The 26,730-nt window shown below is 32.4% G+C and overlaps 1 protein-coding gene across 3 annotated transcripts in view; it reads right to left on the bottom strand.

Annotated features, from left to right (window-relative positions):
- The window catches only part of LOC140044697 (P2X purinoceptor 4-like), a 46,360-nt gene that overhangs the window by 10,053 nt on the left and 9,577 nt on the right, over positions 1-26,730 (bottom strand). For 2 of the 3 annotated variants that reach the window (XM_072089324.1, XM_072089326.1), the window contains exons 2-7: positions 18,119-18,302; positions 15,031-15,105; positions 2,615-2,684; positions 2,328-2,427; positions 2,017-2,103; positions 1,235-1,361 (exon numbers count right to left, since the gene is read on the bottom strand). In XM_072089324.1, the coding sequence (XP_071945425.1) occupies positions 1,235-1,361; positions 2,017-2,103; positions 2,328-2,427; positions 2,615-2,684; positions 15,031-15,105; positions 18,119-18,302 (643 nt within the window). The remainder of the gene's footprint in view (positions 1-1,234; positions 1,362-2,016; positions 2,104-2,327; positions 2,428-2,614; positions 2,685-15,030; positions 15,106-18,118; positions 18,303-26,730) is intronic. The other variant, XM_072089325.1, reaches the window with a different exon arrangement.

The raw sequence follows: 26,730 nt of genomic DNA, 5'->3' as shown, positions 1-26,730 counted from the left end.
TACCGTCACTTGTTTCTTTTTTATTATTATTGGTACCCGTATTTTTGGTAAAACATATTATGTTCAATCAATGTTGTCAGAGATCATGGTATCTCGAAGTAGGTGGCTAACTTGATTATAAAATGTTATAACCTACGATCATCTTTTAGCCTACATTGAATAGCTATTAATCATGGATTGTAATCTAGTATGTATAAGGCTATGTAATCCGTCGTTTTGGTAAGTATTTTAGACATAAACTGTATTAGCCGAGCTGGCAATGCGATTGGAAATTGATCGACTGCGATATGTAGGGCATATTATATACTGTCTTATACAATGTCCCTAAGGTAATATAACCAACTTTAAGGCTAACGTTGCTATCGTGTTAGATGTAATAGTAGTTTAATCATGATTGACCAGTTGTAATGACGAATCTGCATTTGTGTATTATACTATTTACCAATTCAGTTGATTTAACTAGCTTATAATGACGAATCCTAAATATATTGCTGTCAAACATTTTGACATTTTGTCAGTAATACATCATTCTGAAAATCTAGCGAATGGTATATTTCAAAAATACGCTTAGCAGCCGAAAAAGCACTAATGTAACAATAAGTTCTTCATTTAAGATTAACATTTATTTCTTTCAAATCAAATCATTTTTGTTAATATTTAAAATGAAAGAAATATCTAAAAATGTTATATTCAATTGGACAATACAAATGAAAATGTCACAAATGCACACATTCGATTTTTTTTTTGTAAACTCTCCACCCGTATCATGTCTAGCGATATTAAAACTGTGTCGTCTGCACTTTTTCCCGCGCACGAAATTGGTTTTACTCGACTTCTGAATCTCGAGCAGAAATCATGAATGATTCATGAGATTAATTATGGCATAAATTATATGGAGCTTTCTTTCGCGGTGAGATATACAATAGGGCAGGCTTGTCGAAATCATATCGTACCATAAACGGCTGTTCTGAATAAGCGGACCTGCTGAAACTCATATACTAAAAATGTAAAGCTTGTTCCGTCTCGGATTTTGTACTCTGTAGCTCGGTTATTTTAAGTGTATTCGGAATAACAATTTGTTTCTTTTAAAATATCTTCTTAAAGTTGTAATGTTAAGAACTGTGTACACTACCAAACTAGTTTGACAAAAAAAATGTGATGTGCCCATTATGGTAGTGATCTATGCCTAAATGTGGAAGTGGTATGCCTAAATATGGTCAAAATAGGTTCTTACCTCTTGGGCGACAGAACTAAAAGAATGTCCTGTTATATTAAGTATTGTGCCAATTTCAAATATTGGACAAAATCTATCTTTCACTGGATCATATCTACAATTAAATCTTTCTTCTAAAATATTTCTCCTATAAAAAAAATTTTTTTATTAAGTTTTTTTAGCTGCTACTTCACTTCATTCTAATAATTTGACCAATCACAAGCGATGGTTAATCGCTTGTAATTGGTTCAATCATGTGCGTTGCGAATTGAATTTCATTTAAACGGAAGAATATAATGACGTAAAATGATTGCTTCAATTCGCTTAAACATAACGTTTTAGTTGCAAAGGTTTCTTCGTCAGTGATCATTTGTCGACTTCAATTCAATAATAGCACTTAAAATGTCAATTGAATCTGAACTCTCCAGTAAGAATATTTTGTCATTTACATATATTGTAAACAGTATTTATTGTTAAAAACACCCACATTAATTTTTAACAATACTGTACGGCGAAATAAAATAGCTTCAAATTAATGTCACAACTAATATAATAATCTCTGTACCATGACACTGACCATTACGCTGTGTACATAAAATATATGCTGTTCACCATTATAGTAAAATTAGGACAAAGTTTAACTTATTCATACGATAACCTGCTACTGATCCACCAATATCAGCACTGAACTAATGGGAATCACCGTTCATGTTTTATTGAATACCGTTATGCATTACGTAATTATTCTTAAAATGTAGTCATGCATGACGAAGATTAACTAGCGCCATCACACACATACTTACTTGTTAAAATTGAATCTTGGAAAAGCGATACTATTACGTATTAACACCGTAAAAAATTCTGCTTCAGGTATAACGGGGTTATTTGTCCTATAGTAAAAACAGTATCATAGTAAACTTTATGAAAATATTATAATTGTTTAATAAGTTTGTAGAAGCCGTGCGCCTTCCTGACAAACTGGTATGGTGAACTCGTGACCGTCACGTGATTGCAGCGTCCAAAGTGTCAGACAAGTTTTGCTACTTTGTTTGATATTGGAAGTAAACTTTGCAATGGATAATTAGTAAATTTCAATTATTTTCTTTATTCTAACCTTGGTAGGCTGTCGTCTTCTACAGGACACCACGAATATACTTCGCACGTTGTTTCATTTGTTCTATTATCATACACTACACATTTTCCGGTAAAATCACCTACAATAAAAACCAACAGTGTTTTGGAAATTGTAGTATGCGTATAAAGTAAATAAGGCTAACAAAAAAGCTAAAGATTAACTGTTTTATCTAAAAGGTTGTTATGATGTTTTGAAAACTGATTTTACCTGTAAAACTGAAAATTAAATGTAATCAAATTCACAAAAGGCAAAAACTATCATCTTACCGTTCCCGGCTCCTGCTGAACCTTCAGTGCAATTTACATCAGAATCACAATTAGATTTTTTTCCTGGAACCTGTAAGATAGAAGTTAAATTGTTAAGGAATATCTAAAACCGATTTCACGTGACTTTATTTGTCCAGGCGTACCACGTTGAATCACCGGTTCTTGTCAGATCACCGAAGTTAAGCAACGTTGGGCCCAACTAATGCCTGGATGGGAGACCATCTGGGAATACCGGGTGCTGTATATGGAGCTGGGGTCCCATTAGGCATTTGAAATCAGCACTGCCGACTCTTATGGCAGCCCCTATATCTAGTATCTGCCACATACGTATTGGTTAAGGTGGGCACTGGACGAGAAAAGCCCTTGGTCAATGTTGGGACGTCCAGCCAAAGGTGCTTTAAACAGTCTTTACTTAGTCATCATTCAGATGAATGTAAGACTAATTGACATTGTCGTTTACGACAGAAGTCGGACATATATAGGCCTCATATTTGTCCAGTTTCATAGAAATATTTTAGTCACATGTATAAAGTATGTTAAGATTAGGGTTAGGTTAGGCATATGATTCAGTTGTGATACAGTACCGATACTGATACTAAGCTACAGTATAATCTTTCTAAAACTCGTGTCAATATATTTTGATGGTTTCTTAGTTGTCGTAATTTTTCGTTATCGTAATTATTCGTTATCGTACACCACATGACAAAAACGTATCTGAACAGAAAAAACGTAATGACATTATACAATGCATTTCAAACTAGAACGGCACTCCGAGAGTGCATACCTCCGCCTACTGTAACATTACCTACATAAGATTTCACCGGAAAAAATATATAGGCCCTATATTTATTTGTTATTGTTGTGTTTTAATGCTGTGTGTGATAATTTCACTACAACCATGTGTATGCGAATTTGGTGTAATGGTTATGTAACCAGCCTTTCAACTAACAATAGTTTTAGTTGACTAACAATGAACAGCAATGCCCAAAAACAAACGGTTTGATTTGAAAAGAAATAGGTCTTTTTTTAATTACTCGTATAAAAAAACCTGTCTTTTTTTTTATACTATACTTGTAAATCGAATTATGTTTTGAAATTACAAATCACAAATTATAACTCTTGCCTTGCCTCTAATAGTTCTCGAGAAAATGCAATTTCAGTTTCCTTATTACTTTAAGACTTTTGGAAATTGTCTCCTATCTTTTAACACTAGCAGGTCTGAAAATAATACTAAAAAGTGGTCCAGAATTGGAACCCTGGTCCGGATTGCTTCCACCAAAATGTAATGTAGTGGTCCTTTACCACATATCTATCTGTTTGAGTAATCCTGCTAACTAACAGACAGACACACGCGATCGACTACATAATGGTGGAGGTAAACTAGAATACAGATCACAAATTTAAAGTCACAAGAGATTTTAATTGTTTAACATCTATATCATGTTATGATTTTTCTTTTGCAGCATTTCGACATCATGCTATAATTTACAATAATATGGAAATCAGGACGTAGCTCTACTCCAACATCTTTAACAACTAAGACAGAAATGTCCAAGTTAGTAAATCATTTTATAAATACATTAATCTTTGCAATACATTTTAAATTTCTAATTTCTTTTCAAAATTACTAAACGATCTGTTATAAGCTGTGATTTTAGTTAATACAAACTTAGACAACAATGCATCTTATTCATTTTAAATTTCTGAAAAAAAATCATTTATTTTAATTCATATATTTTGATTAAGCCAACATCACAGTTAGGCCTATATACAAATATTGCAAAAATATTGTATTTATGAATCTTGCTTTTTGTGCAATTTTTAAACATGTTAATTTTTAAACATGTGAAATGTATTGATAATCGTAAGCTTGTCAAATCGATGCTGAGATCAGATCAGACAAATAGTATTCGATTATTTATTGCTTGTTTTGCAACCATTTATTCACTGCACAGCGTTACATAATGCTTACTCGCTTAACTTGCACATTATATCAAAGACACATTAAATTGGTATAAATCAAATTATAATTGAGTGAACACGTTTACAAATTTGAAAATGAAAGACATGTGGAACAGGTATTTAAAGAATTGTATGGAATTACTTTTGAACGTGAAACGATCGAAAACACGTCTTACTCTTCAATTTACTTGTAATGATCATTTCGAATTGAAACTGTTTAGTAGTGGATAGTATTTTCAATTTCATTTAACTAATAAGAAGAAATTTGGAATGTAATATATCTCAGTTGAAATCGTAGTTTTAAGTTTAGTTTAGAAACTTTAACACATTTTGTTTTCAAACGCATACCAGACCATGTACAATATGGTACTTATATTCAAATATTATGAACATCAACCCAAGTTGAGATGCACCCAAAAACATACGAATTAGCATTACATCAGACGTACATTCAGGTTAAATTTAGCGCCTGAAGATTGAGGCACTCATGAAACAGCCAATATGGCATTAAAATGTTCAACACCGGCTTGGACTATATCTATTCTGCTCTGCCTGGCATTGATCACTTTTGCCTACATGACCTAGTTTAACTACCACAAACTACTACGGCAATTCTATGTATTTGTTTGGTACAAAGCGGGTTTTGGTGTGTGCATGCTAGCGAGGAGAATTGGTCCACATCCTAGCTAAACCATGTTAACTGAGACAAGTTTACTTCTAGGTTGGTCCCCATCTGTATTATTTGTATGGCATTTGATGAAATAAAATGTTTGTTGTTGAATTTAAGCCATGCAGTTGTAGGCCTACCGATCCTTTAATTAATTAACCAAACCAATGTATGGCTCCGTCGAATACAAACGATCGAACCAATAACTTAGACTTAGAAGGCAGAAAGCGATTATGGTCAGATTCCTTCTCAGGCCATTGTCTCATTTGCAAAAGTAATTCAATAGAAACAATTGATCATTTCTTGTTTATTGTGTAAGTTTATCCTCCATAAGAAATACTTGTTTTAATGAATTGAAAAGTGACTTATGTACAATTAATGAATATTATTGGGACATTTTTATTAATGGTTCAACAGAATTTAAGCATCACTTATTACTAGACGACATATATAACTTGTACCAAGATAAATCAATTTGCTCCATTTTTGACAATAATAGTAAATCATTTTTAATTAAAGCTATGTCACATAGGAATGAAATATTGAAAAACATTTCTACCCCTTAATATGATTTTATTTTTTTCTTTTCTCTTTCTTTTTTACTGTTAATAAGTCAGTAGAATTTGTGCTGCTTGATTTTATGTTATTGTGAACCATTTTTAACTTTTTGTACATGTATATATATATATAACTATAACTATATGTAATAACTATATGACTTTTTTTTTTGTAAACATTTTGTATTGGTTGAACCTCTTGTTATGAGAGTGTTCCTCCGTTTTAAAGGAGAGTAACCAATAAATATTATTATTATTATTATTAATACGTTTGTAATTGATCTTTATTTTTCAATTCAAATGCAACTGATGGACTGATAGAAACCAGGCCAAAACGCGGATGTTTAGAATAATGTAGGCCTCTGTTTTCCACAGTGAACTCTTCGATGTGATCCGCTTTATTTTAGTTAGTAATTACGGAACCTAAAAAATCGTTTCATCAAGTAAAGAGCCTAAGAGATTATCTTAAATTTCATATAGATAACTATTGATAATATCTCTTACGTACGTCTTACTGGCTACATGGAAACCTCTTTAGGAGACTTCAAACCTCACTTTACAATTAATATATAACATTATTTCAATACGTTTGTGCGCATGCCCGTATTCTGTTTTTCATCTAGGAGTTAATCTGCGTACTTCATTAAATTCAGCGCTTATATCGATAAAGAAAAACTATACAGTTGAAGATACCCCGGTAAGATGGATTTCCATTTAAGTGACGTCATGTTATTTTGAAAAGGCAAAAGTAAAAGATTACTGACCTTTCATTAAGAGAACTAATCCATATTTTGTAAAGTCAAAAACAATTGTTCATATCTTTCTAGCCAAATTTGATAGAAAAACAGATTAAGGTGGGCGATAATGTGAACGCATGTGAGCGTTAAACACACCTTTAGCCACAGCGCATTTTAATAATATTATGAAGTGTTTAATCCTTTTGGGAGATATTATCCGGATTAAGACGGGATTTTGCTTGCATTATTATACAAAATAATAACTTAGCACTGAATCTTCAGATTATTATTGAAAACAGAAACAACTATGATAATGCATTACATTTATTATGACACCGGGTATCCGACACAGGGTGCATGCCAATCGGCTCGCATGCCACTGGCTCTCAAACCATAACTATACAATCGGCACAGGTTCAAATCACTCCTCGACCACTGTTCTGGTGGTAGAAGTAGAAGTCTTCTCAGATAAGAAGAGGTCCAATGTACACATCTGGCTCCTGTGCATTTAAAAAAGAACCCAGTACATTGGAAGCGTAAGGGGTTACCCCGGTCGTGGTAAACAGACGAACGGGCGCCGTTTGATGGAAGCACTCAACATAAAGGGACCGTTAGGGGAGTAGCAAGTTGTAGTACAGTATGTGTCGTCCACACCTGTGCGCAATTCAGCTCAGTAGGCTGCAAGTCGCAGGTTATCCCCACCATTACGAAACATACGACTCGAATCTTTTTGCTCCATTAACTAATTATACCACAGTGGAAAAGAAACATTATGTGTGTAAAATTTAATTTAATCATGGTTATATTGTTTATAGAAAAGTGATTTTGTCGAATTAATAGCGTAATGTGACAGTAATACTACTTAGTATGCGATAAAACCAAATTACTTACACACGATAGGAGTATGTCTAATATAACAACATAGTTCATATAAATCGAATACAGCAGACCCTTTTGGGATCACGTTGTCTCGAAGAAATATTACAAACTAAATTTGTAATAATTAGCCTTGAAATACTTGGAAAAGTGATTTTGTTGAATTAATATCTGTACTACACCTGTAGTAAAGGGGAATCAACGGTCGTGGCCGTGATTTTACCATGTTATTATTATGTACATATTTTATTTTAATTTGTTTGTTTTTTAAACTAATAAGCACCTGCTTCTTTTGGTACTGTATTGAACATTGAACAATAATTGTTGAAAAAAAAATCATCTATACTAATAAGTTTTTTTTTTATGAAATGCGTCGTCAACGCGGAATGATAATGATATTAATGAATAATGATTATAAATATTGATTATTTTTTATATTATTATACTTAACTGATAATATATCGATTCATTAAATAGGTCTATCGTTTTCAATATGGCTTTAGAGCGCTGATAAGTTACAGTTTGAGTATGCAGTTTTGTAATCCTGACACGCCGCCTCAATTTTTTTTTCCAAAGGAATGGCCGACTATGATTAATTTATTGCTTGAGAGTATTCAGCGACAGCTAGTTCGTCTCTGTGCATTTGAAACGGTTCATACCTCCATACTTTAAATGGTTGATTGTAATTAAAAATGGACTAGGCTGCGTTTGAAGCATTCCATTCCACTGCTGTAGTAGATATCACGCCAAAATGCACGTTTAAAAAACGTTATGGCTCCTCAACACGATTTTTAAAGGTTTACGCATGCGTATCAGCCTTTATTATGCGCGCGTGCTGATGTATGCACTTATAATACACAGCTAGGCTACATCAGTAACGCTTGGTTCTCACTAGGACGCAGCGCAAGGACGCAAGCGCAACGTCGATCAGCTTGGCCAATTACGTTGCATCCATCGTAGGAACCAAGCTTAACATTAAAGTAACAATATCAGGTCTTTATTATCACGAGTTCACTGAAATTCAGAATTACAGTAAGGCTACTTTAGACACTTTGTCTTGTCCCTTACTGAATAGAGTGTCCATGAATGGGGTCGGGGTCCAAAAAGTAAGGTTATACTATAATACAGTATATATACTGCAAAAAGTTCGACACGATATGCGTAGGCCTATGTCGTTTGACGCTCTTCATTCAATGTATAATCTCGGTGAAATTGAATGCATCTCTCCTAATTAACTGTCCAATTAAAGTCTGGTCCAATTAGTAACCACATTTTTAACCAGATAATGTCAACCCAAACAGAGACCTATACATTTCTAATTGTAATTCAACCTTACCAGACAACATTATGCCTATATAGTAGAAACCCGCCTTTGAAACACCCTGTTCATATGACACCCTTTAAAATGAACATCCCTATTATGGGAATATTTTATAGTAAGGAAACTTCGTTGAGCCACTGAAATTAATTTCTCATCTCATTTCTTAAAGAGATAGTCATGGTGTTTAATCAAAACGTCTATTTTACAAGTTTATAATTGGAACTAAAACAAAACCTATTCATATAAATTTTGAGACACCCCTATTCGAGAGACATCTATTAAGGTGAAAAAATGAAGGGAAATTCCTCTATGGGGCTCAATGGTGTCCCCTTAATAAGGGTTTTACTCTGTGTATATTTTTTTTTATCCTTTAAGGTACGTGCTAATCTATTAAGATTCATAATAATTCGATATTTTCATTTTAGCCTACAAAATGATTATAATAGTTTTGGTATTGTATAGAGCTTTCAATATTCCCGAATGAGTAGAACATATTTACACCTTTCAATGAACGAAGGATTATGTATTTAATTACCAACCGAAATCGCCTTCAGTTGTTCTTAGAAATACATATATTAGCATAACGAACGTTATAAATTGTAATTATAATCATTAATATTTAGTAATTATCTTACAAACTGACGCTCTGGGCTTTGTCCGGGATATCACAGTTCATTTGACCAGGAAATCGATATGCCCATACATGGTGGCATATCTTGTCCTAGTTTGGACAGAGCTTTAATGTGAGATGTGAGCATGCGTTCACATGACTACATTAACTTATTAAGCATACTTTCTGAAATAAAATTCTATCGTGTCTAGAGGGGGTGGGCAAATGTCCTGGAGAAAACCAGTATAGAACCATTTTGGGGTTATTGCAATTTTTTAGCTCCACAATGGAGAAATATTTGAAAAAAAACTGTAGATGTAAGTTAATTTAGTTGTAGTCAGTTCAACACACAATGTAATGTACCTTATCGTACGGTATCTTGGTAAGGTAAAAACGATGTAAAATATGATTAGACACACTGAGAGAATACAATGATAGTATATGTGCCCTTACATCTAGGTGTCTATCTATCCATCTATATTACACTTTTCACATAAGAGTTGAGATAAAGACGAGTAAAACACACATATCTGTGCACTAATTTCTTTGCAGAAAATATCAGCGTGTTTCTTGTATTAGGATCCCATGACGCCAATACCCCGGGGCGAAGATGGGCTAGGTAGAGAATATACCATCCAGGATCACGAATCCCCGAAGGGAAATACTCGTCAGGCCTATATATCATATTTCTCATAACGTACTAAAGCGCCCCCTGGCGTAACGCGAATGTCAATTTCCTTTATTTTGTCTCGGTTTACGTTCTCTGTCAGTTGTTTTTAATCAATTCTGCCAATATATTACGAATAACTGTTCTCCTTACGTTTAATAGGATTTCACTCAATATTAAGTGACATTTGATAATTATTTCTCTTTCGTAATTATAATATATAAATGCTTAAAATAACTGTAATACTGATTTCTATTTTTAATATCGTAATATACTTTTAATAACGAATGATAATTGATATAATAATGATTATGATGACGTTGATAACTCACAATGATGGCTGGCTCTGACGTTTATTGATTATGACAGTAAATCGTAATCAGTGTTCTGCATATTCATATCTTTCTTTTACAAAAGAATTGAATCCGTATTTTGCATATTTGCTTTTGTTTTACTTTACAAAAGAATAGTTTCAAAAGGTATCAAATGTATGTTTTCTCAAATAATAATCTTAGAAGAATAAGTTATTTTAGAAATTGTGTGTAATTCCATCGTCTTCAAAAATTGAACTTTTTTCGTTCGACCTATATTACATCGACTTTGTATTGTACGTTATTTAAGATTTCTTTTTTAGTGGCATTGTTTTTCTTTTATTTATATATTTTTACATTATAGCTTAATACTAAAGTAACCTACTCGGTTTTCAAATAAAACTTAAGACAATCGTCCGCGAGTTCATGAAATGGTTGTATACGCACGATTTCCAACACTTTATCATTTTTTTAGCGTATCCCGCATAGCATGACATGCATTGTCACAGTACATTGACATGTGATTTATGATACTAAATTGCTCCGTTTCAAACTGCACTAAAGACGCAGGTTGAACTGAAATGGCTGTCTACTCGCTTCACGTATACTTACCGAACAGTATTCTACATAGCTGCACATTCGTTATCACAGTAAATTGACATGTGATTTATGATACTCCGTTTCAAATTGCCCTAAAGACGCAGTTTGGATTGAAGTGGCTATATACGCGCGGTATACTGTACCATGCGTATTTCCACAAAAATGCACATGAGTTGTCATCGCAGACATCTTTGTGACGTCTGTGATGACAATTTAAATCTGTCGCATATCTCGACATCCATCACTTACAAAACCATATTCCGCGAAGTTGCACATGCGTTATTGTAGACATCTTTGTGACGTAGTGTGATGAGTTGACGCTTTAAATCTGTCGAATATCTCACGATCGCTAACTTTACGTCTGATATTGTAACGCATGAAAGCGTAGGTCATTCAGTTATCATATTGATTATTACAGGTAAGAGTACCTGCTTTAGATTTCTAACTGTTTGACAAAGTAGTAATATTGACGTGTGAAGGCATGGTGTTGTATTGACTCGCTAGAGATTAAAGTTCCTTGATTATATCTGGAAAGTACCTTTGATGGCAATATATTGCAATTTATAGTAAGCGTACTTGTCAATAGCTCGACGTACGGGCACAATCAAGGCTTATGAGCCGTCGGATATCGATCAACGTCTCAAATGTCAAAATCATCTACGTAAACGTTAGTTATTATTCTGTTATCGTACTTATTAGTACTACCATTTTGGTACCAATGGTTTATAAGGCGATTACTGTAAATTAATACTAATACAAAACATTTACGAAGTTTACTAAAAGGTAAAACCATTGTTAATGTGATGTATCAACTATAAAACAAACAACCGTATTTTTTTTTCTGAAACAAAACCAAGGGAAAAACATTTTGTTGACGATAGTGATTTTTTTTTTCGTAAATTGTTTGTGTCTTATTTTTACTTAATTTATCTGTCGTTTTACTTTTAGTGTTCTCATCATTTGATTCATAACCTTTAATATAATCTGTTTTAATATAGGCCTAATATTCAATTAGTATGCAATCTTCACAATCGATAATTTACATGCAAGGGTTGAATAAATGTCATCACATGCAAAATTGAGAAGGCTCTAAGCTGTTGATAGATTTATTATCTCTACATAGTCTAGCTTCACGTAATAGAAAATAAATATTTACTAGGATTAGTAAAGTAATATATTTCATTAAATTTCTTTTCATATTCAGCATGATGTTATGGCTCATAAGCCACACAAGTATATGTCTAACGGGCAAATTCAACGAACAAATGTTCTATATCCATATTCGCATTCTGTTTCAACTATAAATATGTAGGTTGGCTTTTACATATTCTTTATTTTTATCCTTTATTCAAAATGTAGAGATATGATATAAGTCTGATAGACATTTTTAAATATTTTAAATGATCGCAAAAATGCACGAGGCTGGATTCTTGCAGATTCTGTACTGAAAGGTAAAGGAAATTCACAACCGCTTACTTAGAACAAATCTGGTAATTCGCAAATATGTAAATTCAGTTGTATTTCTTCTTTGTTATTTGCGAACCGTTTCAGCTTACTGCTGTTGTTATACCTTAATAGATAAATTAATGGAGGCAAACAATGTCCATGATTCAACTATTACACGCTTGTGTATTTTTGTTTAGAAATTAACAGTTGTGAATTGTTTCATTTTTGGATCAATGCCGTGAGGTAATTATAGAGAGAAATGTGTGTTTCAGAAAGAAAATAAAGAGTAAAAGTACTTTTAAAATAATATAAAAAATATACTAAATAATATAATACTTTTAGTTAAACGTTTATACAATTAATTCGGAAGGGAACGTAGTAAAACATAACTTTAGAAATGGCATAACCCATAGGTTAAAAATACGATAAATTAGTTAAAATCTAAACGATAATATGTTGGCCTAATATTAGAATAAATAGATAATAATAGTTGAATATTTCCTTGCTTGTAAGGATTTTTTTCTGGAAGATAAATGTTTATACCGAGATTTATTCATTATTGATGTTGTTTGTACTTAGCATCCAGGACTTAATCAATATCATAATTATAGACACTATTTTTTACATCCAGTTAGATTTATCTATGAGAATTTATGATGTAATATAATTTTGACCGATTTCGGCTGTTCCACGGCAAAAGCATACGCTTGTTTCCCACATAGGTCTCAACGCAAATAAACGAAACACATGGATTATCCGAACTGTCGATTGCCATTGGTCAATTTGCTTGCGTTGCCCTAACGTTCGTCCTAGTGGCAACCAAGCATTGTGTACCAGATACGATACGTTATTATGCCGAAGAAGTGAATACATTTTTCACATTAATTACATTAGTTACGTAATGATTATGATTGGTTTCCACTAGAACGCAACGCGATGGATTACTCTAATGTTGTTTTTCATTGATCAACTCGCTTGCGTTGCGTCTACGTCTTTGCGTTGCGTCTACGTCTTTGCGTTGCGTGTGGGAACCAAGCTTAAAGCTTAAATCTTGGTTCTCACTAGAGACGCAACGCAAGGACGTAACGCAACGTAAAGCTTGGTTTCCACTAGAACGTAACGCAAGGACGTAAACGCAACGCAAGCGTTTTAACTAATGACAAGCGAAGTTATAGACAGTTAGCAATCACAAGCGAATAAGCCATCGCTTGTGATTGGTCAATTCACTTGCGTTGCCGTTACGTCCTTGTGTTGCGTCGCTAGTGGGAACCACGCTTTAGTGATTTGACCAATCACATGCAATGCATTATTCGAACAGTCGCTTGTCATTGGTCAACTCGCTTGCGTTGCGTCTCTAGTGGGAACCAAGCTTTGACGGCATCCGCTGATGACGATATACATTCAAGCCTTACAATGTTAAGTCTGAGTGAAAGTATAGACCGCGTGTTGAAATAAAAGTATATAGATGTCTAACTTTCATGACTGAATCATTTCTAAATATGGAAGCCATCTTGAGTGTCAAGCACAGTCGGTTGTTGGTAATTAAATGTAATTCAACACCTATAAGTGGTCAATTATTCTATTATTTGATAAATCAAGCTATCATTAGGAAAATCTAGAAGTTGCACAAGATAGGATGAACTGCCAATAATAATCACAGTATGCTATTCGGGAAATGTCACATGTGATTCGGTAAAAGTCACATGTGATTCGGTAAATGTCACTTGTGATTCGGTAAATGTCACTTGTGATTCGGTAAATGTCAATTGTGATTCGGTAAATATCACATGTGATTCAGTAAATGTCACTTGTGATTCGGTAAATGTTACATGTGATTCGGTAAATGTCACTTGTGATTCGGTAAATATCACTAGAAGGATGAACTACCAATAATAATTCCGGTGTGCTATTCGGTAAATGTCCTTACATCTCGGTAAATATCACTTTTGATTCGGTAAATGTTCTTATATTTCGGTAAATTTTCCTAATCTTCATTGAATTCGATAATTAAGAATTAATTACAAACGGAGAAATTCGTACTTATCCATGATTTAAACAATTAACATAATAATATATAATAATATACATGATATTGATTGTGTGGACAAAAACAAATATTTTGAAACCGATATTTTCAACGATTTCCGTAATTATTCCATATTAGTAATATTCTATATTAATCCCATGCATAAATCTACCAAGAACACAGTATCTGGACCAACTTATAAGCAACAGGATACCGTATGTTAGCATTTTGTAGTAGTTTATAGATAATTTAATGGCCTACATACCTCTGCATTTTGATACGATCTGGTGTTTTTACCTGCAAAGTCTTCCGCTTTAGGTGAATTATCAGTGTATGATGGAGAATATAATCAACGTCATACCAGTATTGTTAAGCTCCGTCAGCATAAAATATGTGAACCAAAAAATGACTTCAATGAAGTCAGTTAAGTTTTACCTACGGAGCCTCCGGTTTTGCGACGGTCAAGACCTGTAAATGACGTCATTGTAGAGGCAATGTGCGTAGGTCCGGGTGGTCCTGGGTAAGCTTGGCCCAAAATGCCGCATATTGAACAGAAATCCCAGTAACGTCACTGAATCGTAGGCCCCGACGGTCGCAATGTCGGAAGCACCATATTGTTTGACTCGTTATACTTACATCACCGCAGAATGTTTGTGTTTGATCTGGTGTGATGACCATGTTACTCATAATGAAGAAAGCATCAGTTTGCTGCTGGAACAAGAATGCATAAAGAACATAAGACGTTTACTTAGTGTTATATACTACCCGTATCTGTTATTAGTTGATTTCGACACGACGACATAGCATTCATTACGTAATACAAGTGCAATTAAAGATAGTATACGAATAATAGTAATAAGAAGAAAAAGAAGAAGAAACACGTTTATTTCTGATAGTAGCCTATTGATTATTTTTAATAATTTTATTTTCGTAATATATTCCATGAATAATATTCTTTGGTGCATGTTGAGTACAATTTGCATCTAATTTGCATACTAGGTTAGTATATGTATATAGTCGCGTGTTCGGTTAACTTAGAAGGGTACAGATACATCCAAGAGGTTTCTCCAGACAAATTGTCTAGGCCCGGTATTTTATGATTAAATTTAACGTTTATTTGATGTAGTTTATTCATAAAAGGTTTCAGTGTGCAGTTAGATTTTGACAATTGTTTCATTTGTTTGGCGTCAGACAAACCGCAGTGTCATCATTCTGTTGTACAAAATGTAAGAAAAGAGGAAAATATTTTTGAAATATTGCTTAATATTGGCTTAATTGCTCGCAGAGATTTGAACGCACTCCTTCAACAATCAAATTTTAGTTAGTATAATACACGACATGGGCTATATAGTTTTTTTATGAGTCGGCCAGAGACACATAACAGATTGTCGACGCATCTAGGTTTTACAGTTATTCATTTATGTCGCTTCTAATTGTCACATTTTAGGAATCCATAAATCAAGTTGGTTTCAGATGCAAATCGCTCTTGAATTATGCAACACTCTGTCCAATTTGAAAATTACTTTCTTCAATCGAGAATAAGAAAAGCACCTTCAGTAAATTTAGTTTTGGCTACAAACAGATATTCGTGCTTGCGATCAGGTAATAAAATAGTAGAATTATAAGAAATTTCGTCAACAAATTTTAATAACAATAAATAATTCGTGCAATTGAGTTTTTTCTTTTGAAAAAGTGATACTTTTGTAAGTTATTGTGCTGAATTGAAATAAAACAAGCCTTATAATTGATGTGATTATGCTTTTAAGAAAACATTTTTTTATACAAACAGATACACAAATATAAGTAACTATTTAAAGTGTGTCTGTGCATTTCAACAGGTGGTAACAAATATAATAGCGTGACTAGTAAAAACAACAATAACAATCAGAATAATATCAACATTTGTTTAATGGTATTCCTAACCTTCCGCCTATAAAACAGTAAATACATTATTAAAAAACCACCGACACTCTTAAAATCAGTACGGTATATAAACAAGAAAATAATTATAATGAGTTGTACATTAAAAGAACAATATAATACTCTTTAAACATGTAAAATACTGTATTTGGTTATAACGGTATTTGTTAACATGCAAAAGGGAAAGTAGTCATTTTCTAATGTATACCAAACCGGATTGTCTTTTTCAAAAATGTTTTAAACCTGCTTTTACTGAAATCAAAGTAGATTACTGTTAATAATCATCAGTGCAATACAAAACATATAAGCTCTTTAGAATTGAAACCACAAAGACGATTTACTAGGAGAGTCGTTTTAATCAAGGAACGATACGCATTTTTTAAATAACTTTACATCCTTTAAAAAAAATCAATTAGAATATCCTTTATAGTTTTTTTTTTATTATTAAATCATCGCTTTGTACACGTATTCGATTGTATTAAATGTCACTTTTTTGCAATCGGTGATTTCAGAAAATGAAATTCTCCTACTTCTTTTCGTCATTAATAATAGTTTCGTCTTGGTTATTCCGGTGAACTAATCCCTCAAAACATAAGTGGTTCGTTTTGTTAACTTAGGGGGAAGTAAAAGGACTAATATTACATGTCAGAATGGCGCCAAATAATTTGCAGACTACATATCCAATATGAAGTAATATTTTACAGTTATATATGTACACTTTCGGCTAATATGAACAAGTGACGAACGTTTTAGAAACGTTTGAAGGAACTTTACGTGACTTTATTTGAAATCATGAAGCGTAGATCAACTAGAGTGTAGGCTTTTTACTGCTTGTGATTAATCAAGCATAATGTGCGCCTTTCCATGTTTTTAGAAACTTAGGAGATTGTGGAACCTAATGGTCAGATGCTGTTAAGATTTATGTAAATTTATGAGTTGCTTAGTGATGTTTAGATATGCAATAAAGTTATACGCAACTTGCATCAGCAAATATGTCATTTGTCAAAAAGTTAAATTTAAAATTCACAAGTCAGAAAATGATGCATGTTCGTTGCAAACAATAAATGAATTATTCACATTGCGATGAATAACGAATAATCCATATTCAATGGCTATTTTAGTAGATTTTAGTCTTTATTTTAAAAGTTAGTGTTATAATATTAGATATAGTGTCACTTTACCTTTTGTTATGATTTTATACATGGAAAGCGTTGCAGGTAAAATAGGATAGCCTACATTATTCTGTTTCTACTGCAAAGAATCGCTATGTCTTTGATTATTTTATAATTTTCTATTATTTTTTTATTATTATTAAACCTTATTTAGTGAGGGTAACCCTAAACAGCATATGCTGACAATCAAGGGGACCCCAATCTAAAACCAAACTATTTTATCACTAAAACACAGCTTAGGCCTATAGTTTGTATTTTGTATAAAAGAAATTCTACTTCTCGTGCGAATATAGAAATAATGGGATCTGACATTAAACTTTTGAACGGTTCCTTTGTTAGGATGTAAGAGTAAATCGTCATTAACTCAAATTATTTATATTTTGTCAGTTATCGCCCAAAAATACAACCTCAATATTAATTTCAATGGTTTCTTAATTCCATAGTTTGTTCTGTATTTTGGCCTATTACTACTTTTGTAAGGTGAATGTACCCAATAGAAGGCTTTGGTACAATATAAAAAATAGACAAACAATGCTATAGCTAAACTTAAATGTATCCAATTAAATTGTATAATTATCTATATTAGAATCTCTATGTCTATACTATATAAACCAAATAAAGGCTGCGATTACCTGTGGAGGTATTACATAATCAGAAACATCCCAAACTCGGTTGTATGGTTCCGTTTTCTCTATTGGTATCGCTAAATCTGGAGCATTTGTAATATTTGTAAAAGATATTCCTTTAACTTTTGCTGTAGCAGTGCCTTCTACCATTTCTATATCTTGATATCCGTGGTTCCAAACTATCACATAACTAGAAAAAAAAATGAAATATGTTGGTCACCTTCTTTAAATATAGTCTGTCTTTACCTATATTTAATAACAGTATAGAACCCTTGTTCGGGACACTCTATGTGGACATTTTTCTGTAAAACAAACAAAAAGCAACATATTTTTACCACCACCGCCAAACCCTAATGGAAAAGACTTTTAATGGAACACTTTGTTAATTTGATAAATAATAATAATAATAGTCTGTTCTTATATAGCGCATATAAGCAGGCTCTCAATGCGCTTCTGGTTCAATATTGTATTTTAACATGATGCAACTATTCTGTTGAAACTTCATTTTCATTTTTACCTTAGCCACAAACACAAAATTATCTTGTTCTCTATACGACTATATGTGTGATTTACTACAAAGATCAATATATTAATGTTTACCAAATCCAATAAAATATTTTTTGTATATAATTATTCACTAAAAATGTTAAAAATCAATATAATAATGTATAAAATATTATGACAAAATTTACGTAAAATCCATTAAATGTTGATTGGGATACAATGCAATCGAATTGACCAATCACATGCGACATTTTGAATAATCCATAGATTTGGATTGGTCAATTCACGTTTCTTTCCTATAGTGGAAACCATGCGTAGCCTTAACATATTGAAGGTTTTAATCACTGACAGTTTTGTTTGTAAAAGTAATTGAACATATTATACAAAACACTGACCTAGATGTAATAAAACGTTTACAAAAAGAAACGAACAACACATGCGGAAAAACTGGTTGAGGATAAAACCCTTAACCAGATATATGAAACTTGCTTGTGGGAGATTCAAAGTGTGCACGTGTGTCACAACAGTACATGTAGGCCTATGCGATATTATTAATATTTACACAGAATGTTGTAAGATCAAATCAATATTTATCTCTAAGTATCTCTCAATATAGAAAATAAATTAATAAAAACATATACTCCGATTGAATTTATTTTTAAAAATTGAAGAGGTCTAAACTCAGGAGGAAACGTCGAATGAATAAATAATTGGCAATTGTAGCCTATAGCGAGCAAGCCCCAAACAGATAGAAACAACAAGTGCTGAAAAAACTGGTTGACTAGTATAAGGCCCTCAATCAGATTTTGATGATTGGTTTTCACCAACATTGATTAATTAGGATTGTTTACAACTCGTCACGGATGAGAAGGTGTTCTCACAAAGATCGTGAGGAAGTTGTATGATTATGCATACAGAGTAGCCAAACAAGCGCGTTGCATTATGAGATATGTTTTGATAGAAAACTTTAACTGGAAGTCAAAGATATTTTTTGAACCAAAAAACGTCTGTATTTCAGTTAAATCATTTTTTTTCGACTCATTTTTGGTGAAAATTAATAACTATTATGATACTTCATGATTAATTTTTTTTTAAATAGAAACTCCGAAGAATTTTCAAGTGGCACTTTTAGCGAGCAAGCCCTAACTGTAAGACAATCTTTCTTAAACATTTTAAAGGGCATAGATGTTGTGATTCAAAGATTCGAACGATCTATTGGAGTCTCATCTTTTAACATTACAGCACACATGATAATAGAAAAGCTTCATTTCCTTTGCTTGAATTCAAGTCTTTAAGCTCAAAGGCATGTTCAATTTCAACCTTTACAAGTGATCACTCTCTAGACTTCATCAAGTTTACCTAACCTGTTCCACTTTCATATATAAGCATGCGTTTGCTTTGTTTTAGCTAGTATTAAAACCTAATATTTTGTCTGAAATGTTGATGATATTATTATTAAATGGTCAGAAAAGTTCATCGTTATTAGCAATACTTGTAAGCTAACTATTTAACCTGTCCTGAATTACAATTACATCAGAAAGGTGTATTGTCCATGCTTCTCGAAAAGTAAGATCACCCTTATTAAAGAATAAAATAATTCTAGTTTTATGTCAGCTACTCTGTGCCTCCTAAAATAGTTAAGACCCTAATCTCACATAGGTTTAAGACTTTTTTTAATCTGGCCTAGCAATTTTATACCCGCGTCTCGAACGGGATCATGCCTATAAGTGACACGGAATATATTGTCTGCTGACCGTCCAACTTTTCTCTCATATTGGTTACTGTTTGTGCTTCCTGAGATTGCCACTTTTTTCAAACGTTGTAAACGCTTTTCTGCAAAACTCACTTTAAATAGTAAGAGATTATATAGAGGGTTAGGTTAGCCTAAGTTAATACTAGTAATAATACAGGTGTTTGACTTGTAACACTGACACGCGTTAATAGATGGACATGTTACCTCATTTGCATAAAGCAGTGTTTTGTTATTAGACATGACACCGTATGAGAATCAGTTTGTTATTTTGACAATACATTACACGCTTTGTAGTTATTATTCAACAACTGACTGTACCAGTGGGCGTTGATGCCATTATCTGAAATATCCGTAGGCTGATATCGATCTGAAAGTTTCTTCTCGTAATTAAATAATTAAAGAGGTCTCAACATATACCGGGTGCGAAAATAATGCTAATCTCTTAATCATGGACTATAATGACTACCCGGTATAATCTTTGCACTGATTTCACTTATTATTTACACATTTTAAAATAATTATGATATTTAAAAAAACTGTGTTTTAAATTTTAAGAATGTGTATATGTTCCTTTTTCCCATTACATTTACAAGCCAAGATATGAGCACTGTAATTTCCATTATATTAGATAATAAAAGAGAATCTGAATCTGTATTGTTCATTTCATTTCCCATACGTAGTTTTGAAAATGTTTAAATAAGTGGGCCTTCAACATTTTTAAAAGTATTAAATTATTGAAAAGTGCCTGGATAAGCAAAGTAAATCGGCTAATAAGAAAGTGTCAATCTTTTAGAAAACAGTTTCCTTTTTCACATTTCTGTATGGAGTGGATTGATGTAACAGTATAGAAGAAAGTAGGGGTATTACAGATGAAGTACCAGGTCTATTGATACACTTATTGATATAAAGAGAGAAAACACAATGTCTGAACTGATTTAAAATAATAAACAACGAAATTTACCCGAAACTGCTTTTTAATGCAAATAAATAATATTTTCGTTAAAATATGCACACGTAACCATCCAGAAACAATAAAACTTACTCATTCTCGTGAGTTGAATAATAATGACTCTATATATTCTGTATGCTATTTAATATTCAGGCACTAAACATACAAGGTATACTTCATCAAATTAATTACACACTCGTTGTGCTGAGATTCAATATTTTGACACTCAATATGTAATAATCATTGTTTTAAGAACTCCTTACTATCTTACGAATTTTAATCTATTTTCATCAACATGTATTTAAAAAAAAGTGATTTTACCGTATTGCTAATGATTCAAGATGCCAATTTACACGAAGTTTTTTAATTTATTGTAAGAATAGATTATTTGGTTTTGTGTTCAAATTAGATATTTAGGAAACTTGTTTATCGTGCCTCTGCCTGTGTATTTGTATTAATTGGCTAAGTATTACGGAACTTACCGTATATTGCGTTAATTGATTACTACTCCACAAGCACCATCCCTCCTCCCATACCTTGTCCTCACAATTCAAAGGTTTCCTTTACTAACCGTCTCTCTCAAAATTATATATAATTTGAAAATTCTTGTATTACTGAAATTGTATTGATGTATTTATTCATAAAATCGTAAATTTCTCTCCTATCAACCCCCATCCTCACTTACATGTTCCTCTTATCCTAACAATGAAAATCCCTTATTCTCACAAAAAAAAAAAATTTCTTATAATAAACAATCCCTTTATGCATATTCTAACAATAACCAATCCCCTTAATCTAATCTAATCCCTTTATTCTAACATTAATAATTCCCTTTTTTCTAACATTAATAATCCCTTTACTCTAACATTAAATAATCTCCTTATTCTAACAACAGTTAAACCGATGTGTATGTTATTCAAAACTTAAGCTACTGGTCACTTAATTAAAGCCGACCATTTAATTTCTCCGTATATTGATTTCAACCATTAAATTAATTTACAAACCAACTAGACAGCAGATACACTCATTTTAAATAAATATTTACAAACAGAATCATTTTGTAACTTTTGTTTGTTGTACTGTACAAACATTTGGATATTCCTATCCATATACCAAAATCTACCAAAGAAAAAGACATTTGATTCACAATTAGTGCCACTGTTAAATTCAGGAGATGGACACACTTACTGTTCCGTTCCGCAACTGTTGCTCTCAATACGGGTTAAAATGCTTCTAAAGTTCTAGTAAAGTTAATTGGATGTTTTAGAAACTATTACCTAACACTGCTGGTACTTGCCCTGTACACTAGAGATCACAGGTTTAATTCCCAACAGATACATTTATGGGTTGATGAACTAATGCTCGACAATGACATTATGTTCTAAAATTAGCACTTTTGGCGGAGACATTTTAACGTTAATAGTTGAAAAACTAAGCAAGTTTGTATATTAATGGTGTTGGTAAATTTACATCAATAAATAGGGAAAATATTATTGATTATGCTTAACAAAATAAACCATGCTATATTTATTATTTAAACTGACTTTATGTTTAACATCTGGTGCACAATAATCCAACAGTTTAAATTATAGTCTAACAACACACCCTGTTATACAGCCCCCAGTAGATCCTTTAGTATAGAGGACACCTTTAGGAGCCAACAGAGATGTTCTATAAATAAGGATGTCCGAAAGTAGTTGATCTGCTGTATTTTACAGACATGCTTTTGCATTATTACGGTACAATGCATGTTGTTTTCTACAACATTATTATTATTATGTTTAATGCGAGGTCCCGTGAGACAGATGTGTAATTAAACATACATAACAGATATCAACTCCCTCAAACAGTACAGTGTCCTTTTTCAATTATTAAACCAGGTATAGGGCGCTGACAGCCACAAAGGTTCTGTAACCTACTTAAAATCCACACTCATTGCTGTATCTCCACAATGTTATCTAGTATCATTGCAGACTCTGTAAAACAGCATTTCATGTGTTTCATATGTGATGCCTGTATCATGAAAAGTTAGGTTAAGGATTAGATTAGCGTCTATGATAAAAGCTGTCACATGTGATGTTGTCTCCTATGATATTGGACTAAATACAGTACCGATAAGCGACCACTTAAATTTACAATTAAGTGTCTTGTGTATAGCTACACTTTCATTACATTATGCCAATAGGGCGACTGTGTGGATAGTTGTCTCTGATATATTAAGACCACAACATCTGTTTTTGTACTTCTTTCATTAATTTAATAACACTTTTATAATGACGATACGTCATATTTACGTCATATTTACATCATATTTACGTAAACTTTTGTTATTAACATTATGTATTGTAGGAGGTAGTTACCTATGTCAACACGTGTTTTCACTAAATAGAAAATTGAAATACGGTTGCTGAATCAATCGCATTTATATTATAATCTGAATTTATCTGATCAATTGTTTCTATCTTAACAGGTGTTCAGTACATACATTGTAAACACAGTACTTTTTTAAGTAATTCGTGGTCAGATAAATATGTAATATCAAAAGAATTAATCAAAATGACAAACAAAGAGCATTGTTGTTCTAGTGACGATAATAAACAAATATATGTAGGCCTATTTTTAAAGAGAGTTGAGTAAGAACAAATTATTTTCCTGGTAAAGATGTAGATTAACTCGATGTAGATAATCAACACGCATAAAGTCGTTGCATGCGCACAACAATCGTACTATTTACTCCTGTGGGACACCCTTATTCAGGGGACATTCCATAGTATAAGGGTACACTTTTTCCTATGTATATAATACAAAATATGTTTAAACATCATGACGAACCTCTACTCAGGCGACATTCTTATTAAAAGGACACTTTATCTAGTGATGATGTCGCCTATCGCCGTTTAACGCTCGTGTTAAACATTATATTAACACTGCTATTGAACATGGTAATGATATTGAAAAGATTTTTGTGAGTCACGCAATTGATTTTTATATTAAAACACTGTAGTGCAAACACGGGACATTTAATCGATTTAATTACAAGAGATTATATAATCAGATGGCTGGTGGTCAAAACTCAAAATTGTGATTTAAAAAAAACAAATATTTGATGTCTGTGGGAAGTAGACAACAATACTATAACATTCCAATTGTGTTATTTCACTTTTGATTTAATCAAAATTCTATTTCTCAATTAATGATTGGAAAATAGGCTTAGGCCTATGCATGGATCGTTTGTCCATGGTCAGTATAACATTACAATATTATAATATGTAATGATAAATCAAAAGTAGAGGTTGTAAATGGATTTAAAGTCTAGTGATAGTATTACTTAATGACCACGATTTTAAAAAAAAAATCAACTCTGAATCAATGAGGCACATATGGGTTATTCTATATCAGATAATTTGTAGAACCCAACAAAGTTTGATTATGTTATACTGTTTTATTAGATAGAAACCCAAACTATTGTTCTGTAAATTCATGAGTTTAAATAAGTAGCGTAGTAAACTCTATGGAAATTAATATTAGTCAACAAGACACCAAACGACTACAATCTCACTGATTTTATATCGAAAAAGTTTCATCATCAAACGTTATGTAACAAAATAATGTTATGTGACCATTTTATATGGACACGATGACATAATCACACCATTTGGGTACATTAAACATTTTTTCCAAACTAATTTCACAGAGTTGTAGACAGAGCTTTAGAAATGTTTTTTTCTAATGGTTGGAAAACGTTTCTGAAATTAACCGGAAGCAGTTACATGACCTATTTGTTGTTGTTTAACTTTTATTTATAATCCATGAAGATGTGTCGTAGCCTACTATTATGAACCGCCTAGGTTCAATAAAAATTATGTATCTGTATCTCTGTATACGTGACGTACAATCACCATCTCTGGTTATCTCGTAATTTAGTTAGGGTCATGTGCAATAATATTAATTTATAGCAAAGTGTGCTTTTGATGAATTACTTTCGATGTCAATATTGTTCAGTTGGCAATATTTGGTGCAGTGAGTGGGGTATTAATTAGTAGAGTTTCAGGGGACGGTTAATTGTATTATAGAGGCTATTGGTATTAAATGATTATTTAGCATTAAAATGAATAAGTATAGGATTGTATAGCTCATTCATTTTTTATAACCCATTAAATTTCGTACGATTTTCATGATGAACTGAGTCTTTTCTTTATTAATAAAAACGAAGCACTGAAGCGATTTCATATCTAACCCATTGTTTTGTATGCCTTTGAACTTACCGAATAAGGTTACTTGTATTAGTACTGACAATTAAATGTCCTTGTTTTTATAATTAAAACGAATAATCATCATACCTCGTTTATTTATTTTTTATCTCTTTAATGCGTAATTAATGAGTATAGTAGTAATTGCCAATACGTCATCCATATCGCTTGTTAGGGTCGAGCATTCGCCTTCAACCCTTTAGTAATAGTATTTGACTTGGATGACCAGATCTTTATTGTAAATACTACTTTTATTTATAGTGTGATCACTTAAATGTAGACTTTCCCCAAGTCTGTAGTTATTTCGAGACTTTTCGATGTTTTTCTGATCCTAAAATATCAAGCTCAAATATTATACGTATGAAACGCCAAAATATTTATTTTTTTACTAATATTAAGTCAAAACTCCGTCTGGAATCCAGAGTAACTTGAATAATATGATGAAATACTTACGTTTGTTAAATATATAAAAATTAAGGCTTCGAAAATAAATTTTTCAAATAATGTTTTTAGAAGATAAGGAAGTATCAGCATTCTTGCTTACAAATCCTAGATTGCTATGTTCAAATCCTGACCTAGTATACCGTGTTTAACCTAGTATACCGTGTTGTTTAACCTAGTATACCGTGTTTAACATAGTACCACTGTCATAATTATAGAAGAAAGAATAACTAAAAACATACATTACAATTAAACACAAACAACAAAAGCAAACTTTATTGATAGAGCCGAAAGCTTGGTTCCCACTAGAACGTAACGCAAGGACGTAAACGCAACGCAAGCGTTTTAACCAATGACAAGAGAAGTTATAGACAGTTAGCAATCACAAGCGAATAAGCCATCGCTTGTGATTGGTCAATTCACTTGCGTTGCGTTACGTCGTTTTGTTGCGTCGCTAGTGGGAACCACGCTTTAATTTCATAATACTTAAGTGTTTCGTTTTTGTTTTTATAAATATGTATTTCCTATATTATCATAATTGGTTGACAAACACAGCGTTCCAACACATAATGTTTTGTACATATAGTGTAAACTGTATCTTTCCCCCCTGGAGATTCCATCAATCTTACTCAACTAACCAAGTAATTCAAATTTGGTTTCAAGATTGGTGATGATTAAAATTAATCTGTAATTTAGTAGTGCTTTAACCTTACTTAATTTC

The sequence above is a fragment of the Antedon mediterranea genome, chromosome 3 (assembly GCF_964355755.1).
Source record: "Antedon mediterranea chromosome 3, ecAntMedi1.1, whole genome shotgun sequence".
In the NCBI taxonomy this organism is placed as follows: Eukaryota; Metazoa; Echinodermata; class Crinoidea; order Comatulida; family Antedonidae; genus Antedon; species Antedon mediterranea.
Note: the sequence above shows the minus strand (reverse complement) of the source record. Positions and strands in the feature narration are given on the sequence as shown.